The sequence below is a fragment of the Anomaloglossus baeobatrachus genome, chromosome 2, assembly GCF_048569485.1.
Source record: "Anomaloglossus baeobatrachus isolate aAnoBae1 chromosome 2, aAnoBae1.hap1, whole genome shotgun sequence".
Taxonomy (NCBI): Eukaryota; Metazoa; Chordata; class Amphibia; order Anura; family Aromobatidae; genus Anomaloglossus; species Anomaloglossus baeobatrachus.
In genome coordinates, this window is record NC_134354.1 from 417,636,310 (window position 1) to 417,657,875 (window position 21,566).

Genomic DNA, 21,566 nt, shown 5'->3' on the forward strand with positions numbered 1-21,566 from the left:
ATGAAGGGAATTTTGTTTACTTACCGTAAATTCCTTTTCTTCTAGCTCCAATTGGGAGACCCAGACAATTGGGTGTATAGCTTCTGCCTCCGGAGGCCACACAAAGTATTACACTTAAAAGTGTAAAGCCCCTCCCCTTCTGCCTATACACCCCCCGTGCCTCACGGGCTCCTCAGTTTTGGTGCAAAAGCAAGAAGGAGGAAAAGTTATAAATTGGTTTAAAGTAAATTCAATCCGAAGAAATTTCGGAGAACTGAAACCATTCAACATGAACAACATGTGTACACAAAGAACAACAGCCCGAAGGGAACAGGGGCGGGTGCTGGGTCTCCCAATTGGAGCTAGAAGAAAAGGAATTTACGGTAAGTAAACAAAATTCCCTTCTTCTTTGTCGCTCCATTGGGAGACCCAGACAATTGGGACGTCCAAAAGCAGTCCCTGGGTGGGTAAAGTAAAACCTCGTAATAGAGCCGTAAAACGGCCCCTTCCTACAGGTGGGCAACCGCCGCCTGAAGGACTCGCCTACCTAGGCTGGCATCTGCCGAAGCATAGGTATGCACCTGATAGTGTTTCGTGAAAGTGTGCAGGCTCGACCAGGTAGCTGCCTGACACACCTGCTGAGCCATAGCCTGGTGCCGCAAAGCCCAGGACGCACCCACGGCTCAGGTAGAATGGGCCCTCAGCCCTGAGGGAACCGGAAGCCCAGAAGATCGGTAAGCTTCGAGAATTGGTTCCTTGATCCACCGAGCCAGGGTTGATTTGGAAGCCTGTGACCCTTTACGCTGGCCAGCGACAAGGACAAAGAGTGCATCCGAGCGGCGCAGGGGCGCCGTACGAGAAATGTAGAGTCTGAGTGCTCTCACCAGATCTAACAAGTGCAAATCCCTTTCACATTGGTGAACTGGATGAGGACAAAAAGAGGGTAAGGAGATATCCTGATTGAGATGAAAGGGGGATACCACCTTAGGGAGAGATTCCGGAACCGGACGCAAAACCACCTTGTCCTGGTGAAACACCAGGAAAGGGGCTTTGCATGACAGCGCTGCTAGCTCAGACACTCTCCGAAGTGATGTGACTGCTACTAGGAAGGCCACTTTCTGCGAAAGGCGTGAGAGAGAAATATCCCTCATTGGCTCGAAAGGTGGTTTCTGAAGAGCCATCAGCACCCTGTTCAGATCCCAGGGTTCTAACGGCCGCTTGTAAGGAGGGACTATGTCACAAACCCCCTGCAGGAACGTGCGTACCTGTGGAAGTCTGGCTAGGCGCTTCTGAAAGAACACAGAGAGCGCTGAGACTTGTCCCTTAAGGGAGCCGAGCGACAAACCTTTTTCCAATCCGGATTGAAGGAAGGAAAGAAAAGTGGGCAAGGCAAATGGCCAGGGAGAAAAACCCTGATCAGAGCACCAAGATAAGAATATCCTCCACGTCCTGTGGTAGATCTTGGCGGACGTTGGCTTCCTAGCCTGTCTCATAGTGGCCATGAGCTCTTGAGATAACCCTGAAGACGCTAGGATCCAGGACTCAATGGCCACACAGTCAGGTTGAGGGCCGCAGAATTCAGATGGAAAAACGGCCCTTGAGACCGCAAGTCTGGTCGGTCTGGTAGTGCCCACGGTTGGCCCACCGTGAGATGCCACAGATCCGGATACCACGACCTCCTCGGCCAGTCTGGAGCGACGAGGATGGCGCGGCGGCAGTCGGACCTGATCTTGCGTAACACTCTGGGCAACAGTGCCAGAGGAGGAAACACATAAGGGAGTTGAAACTGCGACCAATCCTGAACTAAGGCGTCTGCCGCCAGAGCTCTGTGATCTTGAGACCGTGCCATGAATGTCGGGACCTTGTTGTTGTGCCGGGACGCCATTAGGTCGACGTCCGGCATCCCCCAGCGGCAACAGATCTCCTGAAACACGTCCGGGTGAAGGGACCATTCCCCTGCGTCCATGCCCTGGCGACTGAGAAAGTCTGCTTCCCAGTTTTCTACGCCCGGGATGTGAACTGCGGATATGGTGGAGGCTGTGGCTTCCACCCATAGCAGAATCCGCCGGACTTCCTGGAAGGCTTGCCGACTGCATGTTCCGCCTTGGTGGTTGATGTATGCCACCGCTGTGGAGTTGTCCGACTGAATTCGGATCTGCTTGCCTTCCAGCCACGGCTGGAACGCCTTTAGGGCAAGATACACTGCCCTTATCTCCAGAACATTGATCTGAAGGGAGGACTCTGGCTGAGTCCAAGTACCCTGAGCCCTGTGGTGGAGAAAGACCGCTCCCCACCCTGACAGGCTCGCGTCCGTCGCGACCACAACCCAGGATGGGGGCAGGAAAGATTTCCCCTTCGACAGAGAAGTGGGAAGAAGCCACCACTGAAGGGAAGCCTTGGCTGCCCGAGAAAGGGAGACGTTCCTGTCGAGGGACGTCGACTTCCTGTCCCATTTGCGGAGAATGTCCCATTGAAGTGGACGCAGATGAAACTGCGCAAAAGGAACTGCCTCCATTGCTGCTACCATCTTCCCTAGGAAGTGCATGAGGCGCCTCAAGGGGTGTGACTGGCCTTGAAGGAGAGATTGCACCCCTGTCTGTAGTGAACGCTGTTTGTCCAGCGGAAGCTTCACTATCGCTGAGAGAGTATGAAACTCCATGCCAAGATAAGTCCTAGGAAATCTCCTTGGTACATTGAGGCGATGACGGAGCGGAGCGATTCCATCCGGAAGCGCCTGGTTTTTACGTGTTTGTTGAGCAGTTTTAGGTCCAGAACAGGACGGAAGGATCCGTCCTTTTTCGGCACCACGAACAAGTTGGAGTAAAAACCGTGACCCTGTTGCTGAAAAGGAACAGGGATCACCACTCCTTCTGCCTTCAGAGTGCACACCGCCTGAAGAAGAGCATCGGCTCGCTCGGGGGGCGGAGATGTTCTGAAGAATCGAGTCGGGGGACGAGAGCTGAACTCTATCCTGTAACCGTGAGACAGAATGTCTCTCACCCAACGGTCTTTTACCTGTGGCAGCCAGGCGTCGCAAAAGCGGGAAAGCCTGCCACCGACCGAGGATGCAGTGTGAGGAGGCCGAAAGTCATGAGGAGACCGCTTTGGGAGCGGTTCCTCCGGTGGTCTTTTTAGGACGTGACTTAGACCGCCATGAATCGGAGTTCCTCTGATCCTTCTGAGGCCTTTTGGACGAGGAGAATTGAGACCTGCCCGCGGACCGAAAGCTCGATTGTACCTTCCGTGGTTGAGGTCTGTTTGGTTTGGACTGGGGTAAGGATGAGTCCTTTCCCTTGGATTGTTTAATGATTTCATCCAATCGCTCCCCAAACAGGCGGTCGCCAGAAAATGGCAAACCGGTTAAGAACTTTTTGGAAGCAGAGTCTGCCTTCCATTCACGTACCCCATGGCCCTGCGGACTGCCACCGAATTGGCGGATGCTACCGCCATACGGCTCGCAGAGTCCAGGACAGCATTAATGGCGTAGGACGCAAACGCCGACGCCTGAGAGGTTAAGGACACCACTTGCGGAGCAGACGTACGCGTGACTGCATTAATCTGCGCATGACAAGCTGAGATAGCTTGGAGTGCCCATACGGCTGCGAATGCTGGAGCAAAAGACGCGCCGATAGCTTCATAGATGGATTTCAACCAGAGCTCCATCTGTCTGTCAGTGGCATCTTTGAGTGAAGCCCCATCTTCCACTGCAACTATGGATCTAGCCGCCAGTCTGGAGACTGGAGGATCCACCTTGGGACACTGAGCCCAGCCCTTGACAACGTCAGGGGGGAAGGGATAACGTGTATCCTTAAGGCGCTTGGAAAAACGCTTATCTGGACAAGCTCGGTGTTTCTGGACTGCCTCTCTGAAGTCAGAGTGATCCAGAAACGTACTCAATGTACGCTTGGGAAACCTGAAACGGAATTTCTCCTGCTGAGAAGCTGACTCCTCAATTGGAGGAGCTGGGGGAGAATATCCAACACCTGATTGATGGACGCTATAAGGTCATTCACTATGGCGTCTCCTTCTGGTGTATCTAGGTTGAGAGCGGCTTCAGGATCAGAATCCTGATCTGCCACCTCCGCTTCATCCTCTAGAGAGTCCTCCTGCTGAGACCCTGAGCAGTGTGATGACGTCGAGGGAAGCTCCCAGCGAGCCCGCTTAGGGGGGTCTGGGACTGCGGTCCGTGTCAGAGACCTCACCTTGGGACCTATGAGTCACCCCAGGAGCACTTTGCTGCTCCAACCGAGGGGAGCCTGGGGTCAATGATTCAACAGTGCCCGGGGCCTGTGTTACCGGCCTGGACTGCAAGGCTTCTAGTATCTTAGCAGACCATTTATCCATAGTCTCAGAAAGTTTGTCAGCGAATACTGCAAACTCCGTCCCTGTCACCTGGACAGTGGTAGCAGGTGGTTCCACCTGGGCCACCAGTAGCAGAGGCTCCGGCTGAGTAAGTGCCACGGGGGCCGAGCATTGCACACAATGAGGATCGGTGGAACCTGCCGGTAGTATAGCCGCACATGAGGTACAGGTTGCAAAGTAAGCCTGTGCTGTGGCACCCTTGCTTTTTGCGGACGACATGCTGTTGTCTCGTCTGAGTACAATGCAGGAGGGTATATAGCCAAAAATCAACAGTGCGACCGTACAGTGTAAATGTATAGCATATAAGCATATATATATATATATGTACACTTCGGCACTCAGTGGGGCCAGCACCACAGGTGCTGCTTACCGACCGCTCAAAGCGGTTGTCTGATCATCAGATTCCCTGCCTGGGCCTCCCAGAGCCGTGTTGTCTCTCCTCTCCAGCGTCAGAAGTGCTGACAGGAATGGCTGCCGGCGTTCTGTGAGGAGGAGGGGGCCGTGGGCGTGCCCTAGAAAGTGCGGGAATCTGATGCCCCACTGTGCTGAGTGAGGGGGGAGGAGGATACAAAGTATGCTCCAGCCCTCAGCGCTGACGTCCTGTGCAGCATCCCGCCCTTCCCCTGACTGGCAGGCCTGGGGGCGGGAATATGCGATACTAGGCCGCAAAAGCCGGGGACTAAAGTTATAAGCGCGGCCGGCAAATAAGCGCGGTCGGCGCGGTAGTCCCCGGCGCACTAACACACCCAGCAGTGCTGCAGTGTGTATGGCACAAGCGCTCCATGCGCGGTCCCCCAAGGGGACACAGAGTACCTCATAGTAGCAGGGCCTTGTCCCTGACGATACCCGGCTCCTGTCCAGCAGATTCCCCAGGGGCTGCGGAGGGAGCACGGTCCCAGTGCCTGGAGACCGATTAGGATCCCACTTCACCCAGAGCCCATTAAGGGATGGGGAAGGAAAACAGCATGTGGGCTCCAGCCTCTGTACCCGCAATGGGTACCTCAACCTTAACAGCACCGCCGACCAGAGTGGGGTGAGAAGGGAGCATGCTGGGGGCCCTGTTATGGGCCCTCTTTTCTTCCATCCAACATAGTCAGCAGCTGCTGCTGAATAAGATGTGGAGCTATGCGTGGATGTCAGCCTCCTTCGCACAAAGCATAAAAACTGAGGAGCCCGTGAGGCACGGGGGGTGTATAGGCAGAAGGGGAGGGGCTTTACACTTTTAAGTGTAATACTTTGTGTGGCCTCCGGAGGCAGAAGCTATACACCCAATTGTCTGGGTCTCCCAATGGAGCGACAAAGAAATAAGCCCTACTCCAAAAATAAACCCCAGTTGCAGTTCTATAAGGAAGTGTCCGAGCAGCTAAAAAGAGTAGAGCAGGACTACTCCTCAAAGACAGCAGACACACTAAAATGAAAGCAATTACCTCCCCCCCCCCCAAAAATAAATAAATAAATCAAACTCACCAGACCCTAATCAATTACAGTTGGCAAGTGCTGATGGTGGATGGGCTCTCACACGGATCTGCTTCCCCGTCAGGTCCCTCGACGTTCCAGATGCATTGCACTGCAGCTCTCAAACAGTTTGGGTGGCAGTATCACTCAGAGCGGGTGATCCTGCTGCCAGTCAATTCACTTTTTTGAAGGACCTGTGGTGAGGTCATACCTCTGTGACCAGAAGGGATGGGCCCTCAGCCAAAGCAGCTGGATACCAGATCACATGGTTAAGACCTCACACAGGTCCTTCAAAAAAGTGAATTGTTTGTATAATACTTACCATAGAGGGAGGAACAGGCAGCAGGGGGGCGGGAATCCATATTAATACCCACCCAGAGATTATCTGCTCAGATGCAACTGTCACTCAAAAAGCTGCTGAATTTATAAACTTCACTTTCTTGGATTTGAAAGCCTCAACATCCGAGCTGACCACTAATGGTATGTAGAGAATCAGCCTGATAGTGCCATTATAGCATTGGCTTTAGGTTATATACAAAAATCCTGATGATTGGTTCCTTTTAACTTTTACTTACCAATGGGTAATGAAAGGGTCTCAGACCCTCCCCATTTCTAATCTAGCGCTTCGTGGCAGCTGTGGGCTGCCATTAACCGCTTATATTACCCGGCAACTAACAACACTTTCCCAGTGCATACTTTTAAAGTGACTTTATAATTCATAGCCCAGTACTTTTTAATTTCTTTTACTTGTATTTTATGTTAAAAAGCCAAGTTTTATCTTTTTAAGTTTAAACATGTTGTTTTAGTAACATTGTAGCAACCATTATTGCTTGTGATAGCACTTTTATTATTTGATTTATTTTAATAGTGAAATAAAAGCAACATTTTTAAATACATTTAAGCTCCCTATTTATGCCACACAATCAGATCTCAACACAAGGTATATTCGTCCCTAAGTTTATTGATTTGTACACCCATAAGACTAAATACCTCTAGGTGGCACGGTATTTCTATTCACTTACAAGCGCCTCCCCAACAGTATTCAATCCAGCCCCAAGTATCCTGTCCTGTTAAAGGAAATCTGCAAATTAGCTTTTTGTCCTGTTAGTATAAAGTTTATACTATTGCGCAGAATATATATGTGACAATACTTTGCTTAGGCATATTTGAAAAAGTAAAAGTAATACCAAGATGTGACTCCATTTTGGAAACTGCAACTCTGAAGGCATTTATGAAGGTGAGCAGTGTTCGGACTCAAAAAGGTGTTCTGAAAATGTATGCTTATTTGGTAAAAATGTAAAATTTCATGTATTACCCAAACTAGTGTTTATATTTTTTTCTAGCATTGACCCTGTGGTATAAGTGACACTGTGGGTCAGAACAAATATATACAAAAAGGTTTTGATTTTTTTCATGTCACCATATTCTAGGCGTCACTTTCTTTTTTTCACAGCTATACGGGTTTAGGAGACGTACTTTTCGTTAGGATATTTTGGACATGTGATGTTTTAATCTCTTTTCATGCCATATATAAAATCCTATTTTTATTCTTGGAGTAGTTATGGATGCAGGATAGCAAATATGTATATGTCTGTACTTTTTTTTAATTAAATAATAAAAGAAAGGGCTGTTCTAAAAATCACAATGTGATCTTACAATAATGTGCTCATTTATTTATTTGTGCCACAATAACTAAATCTGCCCCAATTTGCACTTATCAGCCCCTCACCCAAGGATGCCCCTCCATGTTCTATTTACCATTCCAGTTGGCTTTGGAACCACCCTGCTGTAGTTACAGTGCTCCTGGTCATTCATGTGCATGGCAGTATCTCTCAGCTGACTTCCTGCCAGCATAGTTCTGGATTGATCGTGAAATGGAGTTGCTCCTCTGAAGGATAAAGTTATGGGAATAGCCAGAGCTTTCTTCATTTAAGCGCAGAGCTCACACCAGTAAGCAGCAGTGTGCTGGTAACTAAGAAGAGAGATATACTGCAGGAAATTTCTATCAAGGGGCCTAAGAGTTGACTTGTTTGTTGCCTGCTGCTGGGAGATTAATGATGTGAAACTCCAAATACTGCTCTCGTGATTCACATGACAAAAGATAATCCTCTGCCATATGCATCAACAGAGCTGCATTAGGAGTTTCACATCATTGATTTGCCAGTAGCAGGTAAACACAACTCTGCGATGTCTAATTATTACAAGTGCCATTGTACAGAAGTGCAAAAGAGCTGAGCTCTGTTATAAACTAAACAAAAAAATACACAAGTTGCTATGCTGAGGTAGATAGCAAAAAAAAAAAAAATATATAAATAAATTGATCAGGCAGGGTACTTTACAGGTCTAGTGAGTTCACAGAAGCATATGGTTAATTCTATACTTAGCTTGATGAAACCTCAAAGTGGGGCTAGTCAGGAGACCACAGGAGGGTGGGAAAGGGGGGTTGCAGCACTGAAGAGAAGCAAGTGGAGCTGGGAAGTGCAGTTTCAGTAAATAAGAATAGTACCATCCATTCATTTGTGAAGCTGAATGCACAGAGAGGTAGACAGATGAAAAAAAGACAGGTAAAAACTCTACTTTCACTGGTGTACTACACTGCAATACCCACTGCCTACTAGAACCTTCCAGCAGCCGAGTCATATAGACTTCATAACAGTGTGAAAACAAATAGATACAAAGTACTACATTTTGGTACTGCAGTGCAGTATATCTGTCGTTTTCACATGGATATTATATCCATTAGTTTATATAACCTTTCTACTGGCAAGATCAAGTAGGCTGACAACTGCTCCTTGAAATACGAGCTCAGGTTCTGAGTCCATACCATGTAACTTCCATAATTGTATGGCATCTTGTGAAAGAGACCACAAACCACTTGAGAGTAAAAAAATATGCTTTTGTTTTAATTACATAGGGAAACAAAGCAATTGTAACAAAAATACAGAGCTTTGGTGTAGTAAAAGTCAATTCAGCTTCTGTTCTGAGTCAGAGACCCCAGTATATGAATATGCTTTCCCCAAGACAATCCGGTCTCGAAGCAACTTGAAAAAGGCGTAGTAATTACTGAAAAGTATGAGGGCTAGGGAAATGGTATGATGCCATTTTTCTGAAGATAAAAGGGAATATAGTTGGTAAAAGATGAGAAATCCTTCCAGCGTTGTTAAAATGTTCAGAACTCGCAGTGGATTACTGAAGAAAAACTGGTGGGAGGAAAAACAGTAAAAAGAAAAACATTAAACAGGTTTTATTTCATCTGAAGCTTTACTGCCTAAAACCAGAAAGAGCATAAAAAGATATTCAAGGAAGGATAAAGATGTCAGATGTCATTGTGGGGGCTGCAGCTCTATACCCATGACATATTGAATTAGAATACAACATAGAGCTTATATCATATTAAAAGGGTCTTAGTTTTAAAATGATTCTGAAGCTATGTGCACTGAACGACCTAGTGTAGATGGCTCAGTGTACATGGTTTGCTTTAGCTTGCATGCCTAGACATTCATACAAATTGGATATATGAATGCTGCATATCTAAAAACATATTTGCAAGTGGTATTGGCGTAAGCCTTTACTTGTCACATTTTTTAATGCATTTTTCACTTTCATATAAAAATAAGCTTGCAGACTCTCACTAAAACACTGCAATCATATTGAACCAGACCAAACAAAAACAATGCCAGAATTGCTCATCAGTACAATAAAAAAAAAAAATAATAAAAAAAAATATATATATATATATATTACAAAGTCTACGGTAAACGACTGCTTATTTTAAGCTTTTGTAAAAATAAAATAAATAACTGAAAATTGAGGTGTGTAATATTATTCGTCCCTTTTACTTTCAGTGCAGCGAACTCACTCCAGAAGTTCATTGAGGATCTCTGAATGGTCCAATGTTATCCTAAATGACTGATGATGATAAATATAAGCCACCTGTGTGTAATCAAGTCTCTGTATAAATGCACCTGCTCTGTGATAGTCTCAGTGTTCTGTTTAAAGTGCAGCGAGCATCATGAAGACCAAGGAACACAACAGGCAGGTCCGTGATACTGTTGTGGAGACGTTTAAAGCCGGATTTGGTTACAAAAAGATTTCTAAAAGTTTAAACATCCCAAGGAGCACTGTGCAAGCGATCATATTGAAATGAAAGAAGTATCATACCACTGCAAATCTACCAAGACCCGGCCGTCCCTCAACTTTCATCTCAAGCAAGAAGACTGATCATAGATGCAGCCAAGAGGCCCATGATCACTCTGGATGGACTGCAGAGATCTACAGCTGAGGTGCGAGAGTCTGTCCATAGGACAACAATCAGTCGTACACTGCACAAATCTGGCCTTTATGGAAGAGTGACAAGAAGAAAGCAATTTCTCAAAGATATCCATAAAAAGTGTAATTTAAAGTTTGCCACAAGCCACCTGGGAGACACTGCCCTATCTGCTGATCACAGCTACACAGCTGTAAACAGCAGATATGATCACTTTCTGATTCACTCGGGTCCGGGCCGAGTGAAACCGAAAGTGACTCATGATAGCTACAGACGTCATCACATGACCCTGTGCTACCATGGCAACCACCGAACGTCACGTGATCACGCACGTGACTTTCGGTGGGGGGCGGCGGTAAGTGAAAATAACGGCCGCGCGCATATACATCTCGCTACCAGACTTTGGCAGCAAGATATAAGGGGTTAAATGTTGCGGGTGGAATGCGATTCCACTCGTAACATGCAGGCACACATGTCAGCTGTTGAAAACAGCTGATATGTGCGCGGATCACCGCCACCTGCCCATGGCAGGGGGCGGGGATTAACCTCACACGATCCATGACGGATAGATCCGTCATTGGTCGTGAAGGGGTTAAACATCTTTACAGATATTTGTATTCAAATAGATACTAACTGTCTTCAATGTTCTCAGCCGCACAAATTAAAAATAATTGTAGGACCCATACTTTCTTTTTATCCCATCCGTAATCCATTCATATGCCCAAACTAATCACGGATGCAGACTTCCTCCTAAGCTCACACTACATTTAAGGTAGAAGTATAGTGCCATTTAAAGGGGTTCTCTGAGAAATGTACTAAAATAAATAATATATTTACCTATTAAACATTTTTCTAAATACCATTACATAGCAAAAATGTATGCTTTATCTACTGCCCACTCTTAAGATACCAAGATAGCAACTACCATCAATCACAACCCACCCTGGTCACGTCAGAGCAGTGTCTGGTCAGGCATAATGACTGCACATTCCTCTGTTCCATCAACCTTACATGCTACTGAGCAGCGCTGGAGTGAAGCAAAATGTAAACACCCTTCTTTAGCTGACTGAGAATGAATATCCATCTCAGTTAGCCTGACAGTATTAGTGCGTCTATCTTATGTTTCACGCAGTCAAGCCTACTGTATGTTCTGGCAGTGGCCATGTTTTAAATTGTGACAGACAGAGTTTAAACAAAAAAAAAAGCCATCCCTATATTTTTGGTTCCCAGCCATACAGTACCTGCCTGCTGTACCTGGCTAGCATACAAAAATATGGCGAAGCCCACATCATTTTTTTTACTTTTTTGGGCAAAAAACTCCTGCATACAGTCCTGGATGGAGTATGCTGAGCCTTGTAGTTCTGCAGCTGTCTGCTCTCCTGCATACACTACTGGAGAATGATGGAGAACAGAATGATGAAGAAAATGACATCAGATCTTTTTTTCCTTCACCAATCTTTAATGGCATTGTTAACTGATAAAAAACCCCCCCAAAAAACGCATAAAAACCGCAGTGAACCAAAACGCAGCAAACCGCAGCCAAAAACGCATGCGTTTTTTGATGCTTTTTTTGCCGTGGGTGCATTTGTGAGTTTTTTGCAGCAAAAACGCACAATAAAAAGCATAAAAAAACCGCAGTATCCGCACATAGCCTTAAGAATACCTTTTTACTATATAAAGATCTTTAGAAAAAACGTTTAACATGCAAATGTGTATTATTTATTCTATTTAATTTCTTAGAGAACCTCTAACAGATTTATTGTTGGAATATAGAAAACTTTCATACAACTACAAGCTAACACTAACTATACAAATCAAGGTAATACTTTCTGAGGTGTCAAAAGACAGAAGTGTGTAAAGATCTCTTTGTACAGAGACAAGGCTGCCATATTCACTTTCAGACTAAGCAGTGCGCAAGCTGGTCGAGAGGCTGGGCAAGGAGAACCTGACAAGAAATGATTAACCAGTAACCCAGAGTCTCCATTACAGCTAGAATGACTGAAAATGAAAGCAGGCAAACCCCTTAGGCTATGTGCGCACTAGACCGTTTTTCCCGCGGATTTACCCGCGGATTTGCCCCGGAAATTTCTTGAGAAATGTCTGCAATCTTTGTGCAGACATTTCCCATGAAATTCAATGAGAAAAAAAAATAGCTGTGCGCACTGTGCGGATTTTTCTCAAGAAAATTTCTTGAGAAAATTTTCTCGAGAAACTTTCTTGAGAAAATGTGCATGTCCATTAATTTCCGCAGGTACCTGCGGTATTCCGGGGGTATTCCGCAGGTAGCAATGATGTGCGGTATACCACTGGAATAGCCGCGATTTACCTGCGGTAATGCCCATCGCTGCCTGCGGTTTTGCAGGAAGCGATGTCATTATGCCAGGAAGAGGAGCAGAGTAAACACACGTCTCACTCCCTGGACGCCGCACAGAAGCACTTCCGTGCGACCTCCAGGTGCCCGTGCAGTGTGTGTCCTGCTCCGGCCTCGCGGCTGCCTGCACTGCAGTGTCAGTGTCTGCCCGCAGTGTTAGCAGCCTGTCACGCGGCAGCGCAGGCAGACACTGACATCCTGCAGTGCTGGGAGCCGCGGGGATGACGATCGCTGCTGTCAGGAGGGGAGATCATTACCTGCTGTGACGATCTCCTGCCTCCTGACGTCACCGCGGTCACTGCTTTCTATACCCGTCTCGCGAGCGGCCCGAGACTATCACTAGCGGTGACGTCACGGGCTCTCGCGATAAGTCAGTGACAGCGCTGACGTCAGCAGTACAGGAGATGATCACAGAAGGTAATGATCTCATCTATGCTCCTGATGGCAGCGCTCGTCATCCCCTGCAGTGACCTGAGCTGACCTATTGATGTTAGCTCAGGTCACTGCATTGCTCTCCCAGCCAATGGGGAACATTCTGTTTTTCATTGACTGGGACAGCGACTATGGTATGGATCGCCGTGCCCCCCCCCCCTTATTGGATTACGCCGGACGTGGAATTGATTGTGCTCTTTCAAATAAATTGGTTAAAGAGGGAATGTTTTGGGGAGTGTTTTTTCAAATAAAACTTTTTTTGTTGTCTATTTTTTAATTATTACTGACTGGGTTGGTGATGTCGGGTATCTGATAGACGCCTGACCTCACCAACCCCAGGGCTTGATGCCAGGTGACATTACACATCTGGCATCAACCCCATATATTACCCCGTTTGCCAACGCACCAGGGCGCGGGATGAGCTGGGGCAAAGCGCCAGGATTGGCACGTCTAATGGATGCGCCACTTCTGGGGCGGCTGCGGCCTGCTATTTTTAGGCTGGGGAGTGTCCGATAACAGTGGACCTCCCTAGTCTGAGAATATCAGACCCCAGCTGTCCGCTTTACCTTGGCTGGTGATCCAATATGGGGGGGACCCCACGTTTTTTGTTTTAAATTATTTATATAATTTAAAATAACAGCGTGGGGTGCCCACTGTTTTGGATTATCAGCCAAGGTGAAGCTGCCAGCGGTGGTCTGCAGGCTGCAGCCGTCTGCTTTACCCTAGCTGGCTACAAAAAATGGGGGGACCTCACGTCATTTTTTTTTAATTATTTATTTATTTTATGGCTAAATACAAGGCTAAGCACCCTTTAGGCTGCTTTCACACATCCGGCTTGAGCTCTGCGGCTCAATCCGGCTGTGCAAGCTATGCAACGAATGCGGTGAAAACACCTTTGCATAAGTTTTTCCTGTGCGGCCAGTCTGGTTTTTGCCGCTTGCGGCATGCTACTGAGCATGCGCAGTGGCAAAAACCGCATGGGGCGGCCGGATGCGGTTATTGCCGCATCGCGCCGCATCCGGCCGCCATAGGCATGCATTGAAAAATGCGCCGCATCGGCCGCCATAGGCATGCATTGAAAAGAAGGGAATTTTGTTTACTTACCGTAAATTCCTTTTCTTCTAGCTCCAATTGGGAGACCCAGACAATTGGGTGTATAGCTATTGCCTCTGGAGGCCACACAAAGTATTACACTTAAAAGTGTAAGGCCCCTCCCCTTCTGGCTATACACCCCCAGTGGGATCACTGGCTCACCAGTTTTAGTGCCAAAGCAAGAAGGAGGAAAGCCAATAACTGATTTAAAGACCAATTCAATCCGAGGAAACATCGGAGAACTGAACCATACCACATGAACAACATGTGTACCCGAAAAAACAGAAAAACCCCGAGAAAACAGGGCGGGTGCTGGGTCTCCCAATTGGAGCTAGAAGAAAAGGAATTTACGGTAAGTAAACAAAATTCCCTTCTTCTTTGTCGCTCCATTGGGAGACCCAGACAATTGGGATGTCCAAAAGCAATCCCTGGGTGGGTAAAAGAATACCTCATGATAGGGCCGTCAAACGGCCCTCTCCTACAGGTGGCCAACCGCCGCCTGAATGACTTATCTACCTAGGCTGGCGTCTGCCGAAGCGTAGGTATGCATCTGATAATGCTTGGTAAAAGTAAGTAGACTCGACCAGGTGGGTGCCTGACCCACCTGCTGAGCCGTAGCCTGGTGCCGTAATGCCCAGGATGCACCCACGGCTCTGGTAGAATGGGCCTTCGGCCTTGAGAGAACCAGAAGCCCAGTAGAACTGTAGGTTTCAAGAATTGGTGCCTCGAGCCCCCGAGCAAGGGTGGATCTGGAAGCTTGCGACTGTTTACGCCGACCAGCGACAAGGACAAAGAGTGCATCCGGGTGGCGCAGGAGCGCCATGCGGGAAGTAGAACCTGAGTGCTCTCACCAGAACCAACAGATGCAAATCTTTCTGAAATTGATGGACTGGACGAGGACACAAAGAAGGTGAGGTGATATCCTGATTGATATGAAAATGGGATACCACCTTAGGGAGAAATTCCGGAACCGGACGCAGAACTACCCTGTCCTGGTGAAGGACCAGGAAGGGAGTTTGTATGAGAGCGTTGCTAGCTCGGAAACTCTCCTAAGAGACGAGACCGTTACTAGAAGGCCACTTCCCGTGAAAAACGGGAAGGGAGACATCCTTCAAAGGCTCGAAAGGCGGCATCTGGAGAGCAATTAGAACCTTGTTCAGATCTCAGGGCTCTAACGGCCGCTTGTACGGAGTGCTGAGAAGACAAACTCCCCGTAGGAACGTGCGTACCTGAGGAAGTCGTCGTTTCTGAAAAAATACAGATAGCGCTGAGACTTGTCCCTAAAGGGAACTGAGCGACAACCCATTTTCCTACCTAGATTGCAGGAAGGAAGGAAACATAGACGATGCAACCGGCCAGGGAGAAACACCCTGCGCCGAGCACCGAGATAAGAATATCTTCCACGTCCTGTGGTCAATCTTGGCGGACGTTGGTATGCTAGCCTGTCTCATGGTGGCAACCACGTCCTGAGGTAATCCTGAGGACACTAGGTTCCAGGACTCAATGCCACACCATCCGGTTGAGGGCCGTAGAATCCAAATGGAAGAATGGCCCTTGAGACAGCCAGTCGGATTGGTCTGGTAGTGCCCCCGGTTAGCCTACCGTGAGGCACCACAAAACCGAGTACCACACATCCTCGGCCAATTTGTAGCGACGAGGATGGTGCGGCCGCAGTCGGTCTTGATCTAGCGCAGTACTCTGGGCAACAATGCCAGAGGTGGCACCTAAGGTAGCTGGAACTGCGACCAATGCTGAACTAAGGCGTTTGCCGCCAGAGCTCGATGATTGTGAAACCGTGCCATGAAGCTGGCACATTGTTGTTGTGCCGTGACGCCATTAGATCGACGTCCGGCCTCTGTCAGCGGCGCCAGATCTCCTGAAACCCGTCCGGGTGAGGAGACCATACTCTTTCGGCCACACCTCAGCGACTTAGGAAGTCAGCTTCCTAGTTTCCACACTTGGGATGAATTGTGGATATGGTGGATGCCGTGTCTTCCACCCACATCAGAACCTGCCGGACTTCCTGGAAGGCTTGCCGGTTGCGCGTTCTTCCTTGGTGGTTGATGTATGCCACCGCTGTGGAGCTGTCCGACTGAAGTCGGATATGTTTGCTTTTCAGCCGCTGTTGGAAGGATTGTAGGGCAAGATACACTGCTCTGTGTTCAAGAACATTGATCTGAAGAGTGGACTCTTGCTGAGTCCACGTACTCTGAGCGCTGTAGTGGAGAAAAACTGCTCCCCACCCTGATAGACTCGCGTCTGTCGTAACTATCGCCCAGACGGGGATAGGAAGGACCTTCTTTTTGACCAAGAGGTGAGAAGAAGCCACCACCGTAGAGATTCCTTGGCCGCCTGAGAAGAACGACGACTCTGTTGAGGGACGTCGACTCCTCGTCCCATTGGCGGAGAATGTCCCATTGTAGTGGACGCAGTAAAACTGCGCGAAAGGAACTGCCTCCATTGCTACCATCTTACGTAGGAAGTGCATGAGGCGTGTCAATGTGTGCGACTGGTTCTTAAAGAAGAGCTTGCAGCCCGTAGTGAATGCTGTTTGTCTAGCGGCAGCTTCACTATCGCTGAGAGAGTAAGAAACTCTATGCCTAGATATGTTATCGATAGGGTCGGGGTCGGATCTGACTTTAAAAAGTTGATGATCCACCCAAAACTCTAGAGAGTCTCCAGCGCAACGTTCGGGCAGTGTTGGCATGTTTCCTAAGAGAGTGCCTTGACAAGTAGATCGTCTAAATACGGGACCACAGAGTGACCCTGAGAGTGCAGGACTGTGACTACTGCTGCCCTGACCTTTGGCGAAGACCAGTTGGACTGTCGCTAGCCGGAAGGTAGAGCTACGAACAGAGGGTGTTCGTCTCCTATAACGAAGCGTAGAAACGCTAGTGCTCTGGATCAATCGGCACGTTTGGATAAGCATCCTTGATGCCTAATGATGCTAGGAAATATCCTTGGGACCTTGAGGCGATGACATGGCGGAGGGATTCCATCCGGAACCGCCTGGTGTCCACGAGCTTGCTGAGCATTTTTAGATCCAGAACGGGACGGAACGGCCCGTTGTTATAGGTACCGCAAAGAATTTGGGGTAAAAACCGTGACCTTGTTCCTGAAGAGGAACGGGGGTCATCACTCTTTCTGCCTATAGAGTGCACCCTGTTTGCAGAAGAGCAGCGGCCCGGCCGGGAGGTGGAGAAATTCTGAAGAATCGAGTTGGAGGACGAGAAGTGAGCTCTATCCTGTACCCGTGAGACAGAATGTCTCACACTCAATGGTCATTGACCTATGGCAGCTAAATATCGCCAAGGCGGGAGAGCCTGCTACGGACCGAGGCCGCAAGTCATGAGGAAGCCGCCTTGGAAGCGGGTTTTCCGACTGTCGCTTTTTTGGGCGAGACTGAGCCCGCTAAGAATCTTAGCTTCTCTGATCCTTTTGAGTCCACCTTGGACGAGGAAAAATGGGACCTGCCCGAGCCTCGAAAAGGCCGAAAACCCCGACTGCCTCTTGCTCTGTTGGGGTTTGTTGTGTCCGGGCTGAGGAAAGGATGAATCCTTACCCCTGGACTGTTTGATGGTTACATCCAACGCTCACCAAACAGTCGGTCAGCAGAAAAAGGCAACTGGTTAGGCAACCTTTTTTGGAAGCAGAATCTGCCTTCCATTCACTTAACGAGCAGACCAGGCTCTGCTTAAAAACACGGAGTAGCGGAGGCTACCGCCGCACGGTTCGCAGAGTCCAGGACAACCTGAATCGCGTAAGAAACAAATGCAGACATTTGAGAGGTTAAGGATGCCATCTGCGGCACAGATGTACGTGTAACCGTGTCAATCTGTGTAAGACAAGCTGAAATAGCTTGGAGTGCCCCAAGGGAGAGAATGCCGGAGCAACGGTGCGCCGACAGCCTCATAGATGGCTTTCGACCAGAGATCCATCTGTCTGTCAGTGGCATCTTTGAGTTTGCAGTTCCATCTCCCACTGCAACTATGGATCTAGCTACAAGCCTGGAGATTGGAGGATGCCGCTCTGGACATTGGGTCCAGTCCTTGACCAAGTCAGGGGACAGGGATAGCGTGTATCCTAAGCCGTTTGGAGAAGCGCATATCTGGATAAGCGTGGTGTTCCTGGACTGCCTCTCTGAAGGCAGAGTGGTCCAGAAAAATACGTGAAGCTGACTCCTCCACTGGAGGAGTTGTGAGAAATAACCCACATTCTATAGATGGACGCTATAAGATTATTTACTATGGCGTCACAATCAGGTGTATCCAGATTGAGAGCGGTCTCAGGATCAGAATCCTGAGCCGCTACTTCCGCCTCATTACACAGCGAGTCCTTCTGTTAGGACCCTGATGAAACCGAGGCCGCTCATAGCGAGCCCACTTAGGCTGTCTGGGACTGACGTCCGTGCAGAGCCGTGACTCTGGGATGCGTGTGACATTCCCGGAGCTGTTAGTTATTCACACTGAGGGGGGCCATGGATCAATGATTCAACAGTGCCCATATTGTGAGAGACATGTCCGGACTGCTAGGCTTCTAGTATCATAGCCATAGTCTCAGAAAAACTGTCAGTAAATACTGCAGACACCGTCCTCATCCCCTGGCATTAGTGCATACAATGGGAGTCTATGTACCTGCCGGCCGTATAGCCGTACATGCTGTACCAGCTGTATAGAAAAACATGTGGTTCTGCACCTTTGTTTTACACAGAGAATATGCTGATAACTCCTCCGCATAATCCAGGAGGGTATATACAACGTGCGACCAAACAGTGCAATGTATATAGTACAAGCATATCTATAAGTGCACTTCTGCACTAGTGGGGTTAGCACCACAGGTGCTGCTTAACGCCTGTTACAGCGATTGTGTGACTATCAGAATGCCAGGGTCTTCCACACTTGTCTCTGTATCGTACAGAAACTGACACTAATGGCTGCCGGTGTCCTTGTAGAGAAGGAAGCCGTGGGCGTGCCTGAGAAAGTGCGGGAATTGCACACAGTGAGAGGGGTGGAGTATGCAAAACATACTCCAGCTCTCAGCTCTGCTCTTGCAGCGTCACGCCCCTACCCTGACTGTCAGGGCTGTGGGCGGTAACGAAGGGAGACTAGGCCCAGAAGCCGGGGACTCGAGTTAACAGCGCGGCCGCCGTAAAAGCGCGGGCCGCGCTGAAGTCCCCGGCGCACCACAAGTGCCAGCCGCGCCGCAGTCCCAGCGGCCGGCGCGACCGCCCTAGAAGTGGCCAGCGTCCCGCCCCTCTCCTGACTGGCAGGTCTGGGGGCGGGAACGAACTAAAGCAGGCCGCAAAAGCCGGGGACTCGAGTTATCAGCGCGGCCGCCGTAAAAGCGCGGGCCGCGCTGAAGTCCCCGGCGCACTACAAGTGCCAGCCGCGCCGCTGTTCCAGCGGCCGGCGCGCCCGAGTCCTAGACGTGGGCAGCGTCCCGCCCCTCTCCTGACTGGCAGGTCTGGGGGCGGGAACGAACGGAAGCAGGCCGCAAAAGCCGGGGACTGTAGTTATCAGCGCGGCCGCCGTAAAAGCGCAGGCCGCGCTGAAGTCCCCGGCGCACTACAAGTGCCAGCCGTGCCGCAGTCCCAGCGGCCGGCGCGGCCGAGTCCCATAAGTGTGCCTGCTTCAGCTAAGCTGAATGAGGCTATGGCACAGGCGCCGCAGCGCTGATGTCCCCCGGCGCACTACAACACCCAGCATGCTGCGGTGTGAGCGCCAAATGCACGGGGACACAGAGTACCTTGAGGAAGCAGGGCCATGTCCCTGATGTACTCCGCTCCATCCAGCATCTTCTCCAGGGGCTGTAGATGGAGCACGGTCTCAGTGCCTGGAGACCGGTAAATCCCACTTCACCCAGAGCCCTGTAAAAAGGGATGGGGAAGGAATCAGCATGTGGGCTCCTGCCGCCGTACCCGCAATGGGTACCTCAACCTTACAAACACCTCCGACATAAGTGGGGTGAGAAGGGAGCATGCTGGGGACACTATATGTGTCCTCTTTTCTTCCATCCGACATAGTCAGCAGCTGCTGCTGACTAAAAAGTGGAGCTATGCGTGGATGTGTTGCCTCCTTCGCACAAAGCACAAAACTGGTGAGCCAGTGATCCCACTGGGGGTGTATAGCCAGAAGGGGAGGGGCCTTACACTTTTAAGTGTAATACTTTGTGTGGCCTCCAGAGGCAATAGCTATACACCCAATTGTCTGGGTCTCCCAATGGAGCGACAAAGAAATGCGCCGCATCGGCCGAATGCGGCGCGATGCGTTTTTTTTGCCGCACGAAAAAACGTGCTAGGCAACGTTCCATCCGGCCGCCGCATCGGCTACATCTGCCGCATGCGGCAAAAACCGGACGGAACGCAAGGCCATGCGGCACAATGCGGCACTAATTAAAGTCTATGCAGGAAAATCGCAACCGGCAGCAAAAAAAAATCGGTTGCGATTTTCATGCAAAGTGCCGGATTGTGCCGCATAGCAAAAACCGGAGGTGTGAAAGTAGCCTAAGTGCCACATGAAAGTCACTAAAGGGTGCCAGCTTAGAAAATGCAGGGAGGTGGAACATTATATAGGTTTTTCTCATCTATCTATCCCTCTATCTATCTATCCCTCTATCTATCCCTCTATCTATCTATCTATCCATCTATCCCTCTATCTATCTATCTATCCCTCTATCTATCTATTCATCTATCTATCTATCCCTCTATCTATCTATTCATCTATCTATCTATCCCTCTATCTATCTATCTATTCATCTATCCATCTTTCCCTCTATCCATTATCTGTCTATCGATTATCTTTATTATTTATTGCAGGGACAAACCTGCGGTAAATCCGCGGCAAATCCGCGGAAAAAACGCATGCGGATTTGGTGCGGATTTTTTCCGCAGGTCCGGAAATCTTTCACTGGCAGAAGTTTCTCAAGAAATTTTCTTGAGAAACTTCACATTTCTAGTGCGCACATAGCCTTAACCCTGCTCGAACACTTCCTGTCACTGTGATCGCATGCAGAGCAAGGCTACATGAGAAAACGGTCATGCAACCAGCTACTGACTGCTCTAAAGGATATTGAAGCATGGGAACTTTCAGGCAGGATGTCCACATTAATAGATTGGGCAAAGGTGAAGTAAGCAGAACAGTCTGTGTCATGATGGCTCTTTTTTGTACATTAGAAACACGTGTTTTCTTTTTAAAGACACCAAGATCAAATTTTAACAGAAGAACTTACATGGAACCGAAAATGAGACATATCCGAGGGAATCGCCACATTATAGTGACCAACCGCTTTGTAGACATTCTTGTTGTGTTTTACAAGCACCCCCTGGGGCCACATGCACTCCTCCATCCACCTGCAAAACAGACAATTATTTTATCATTCTGATTTCTGTACCAGTATGTCTTTATAATTGAAGGAATAATGCATTTAGGCACACGAGAACGTTTATAAAAACAATCCAGTACATTTGCCCCTACATATACAAATTAATAGATTTTGTACTATTAGGAAAGTGGACCCCAAAGAATTCCTCTAATATAAAAAACAGGTAGTACTTGCTCCAGAAGCAAGGACTAGGGGAAACTCTATGCAACTGGGTAAGGAATTGGCTAA

General features: G+C 48.7%; 1 protein-coding gene across 3 annotated transcripts in view; it reads right to left on the bottom strand.

The window, feature by feature from the left end:
* Positions 1-8,671: 8,671 nt before the first annotated feature.
* Positions 8,672-21,566, bottom strand: part of TMEM39B (transmembrane protein 39B) — a 91,984-nt gene continuing 79,089 nt past the window's right edge. For all 3 annotated transcript variants that reach the window (XM_075336146.1, XM_075336143.1, XM_075336145.1), the window contains exons 8-9: positions 21,186-21,306; positions 8,672-8,996 (exon numbers count right to left, since the gene is read on the bottom strand). In XM_075336146.1, coding sequence (XP_075192261.1) covers positions 8,760-8,996; positions 21,186-21,306 — 358 coding nt within the window. In that variant the 3' untranslated portion in view covers positions 8,672-8,759. The remainder of the gene's footprint in view (positions 8,997-21,185; positions 21,307-21,566) is intronic.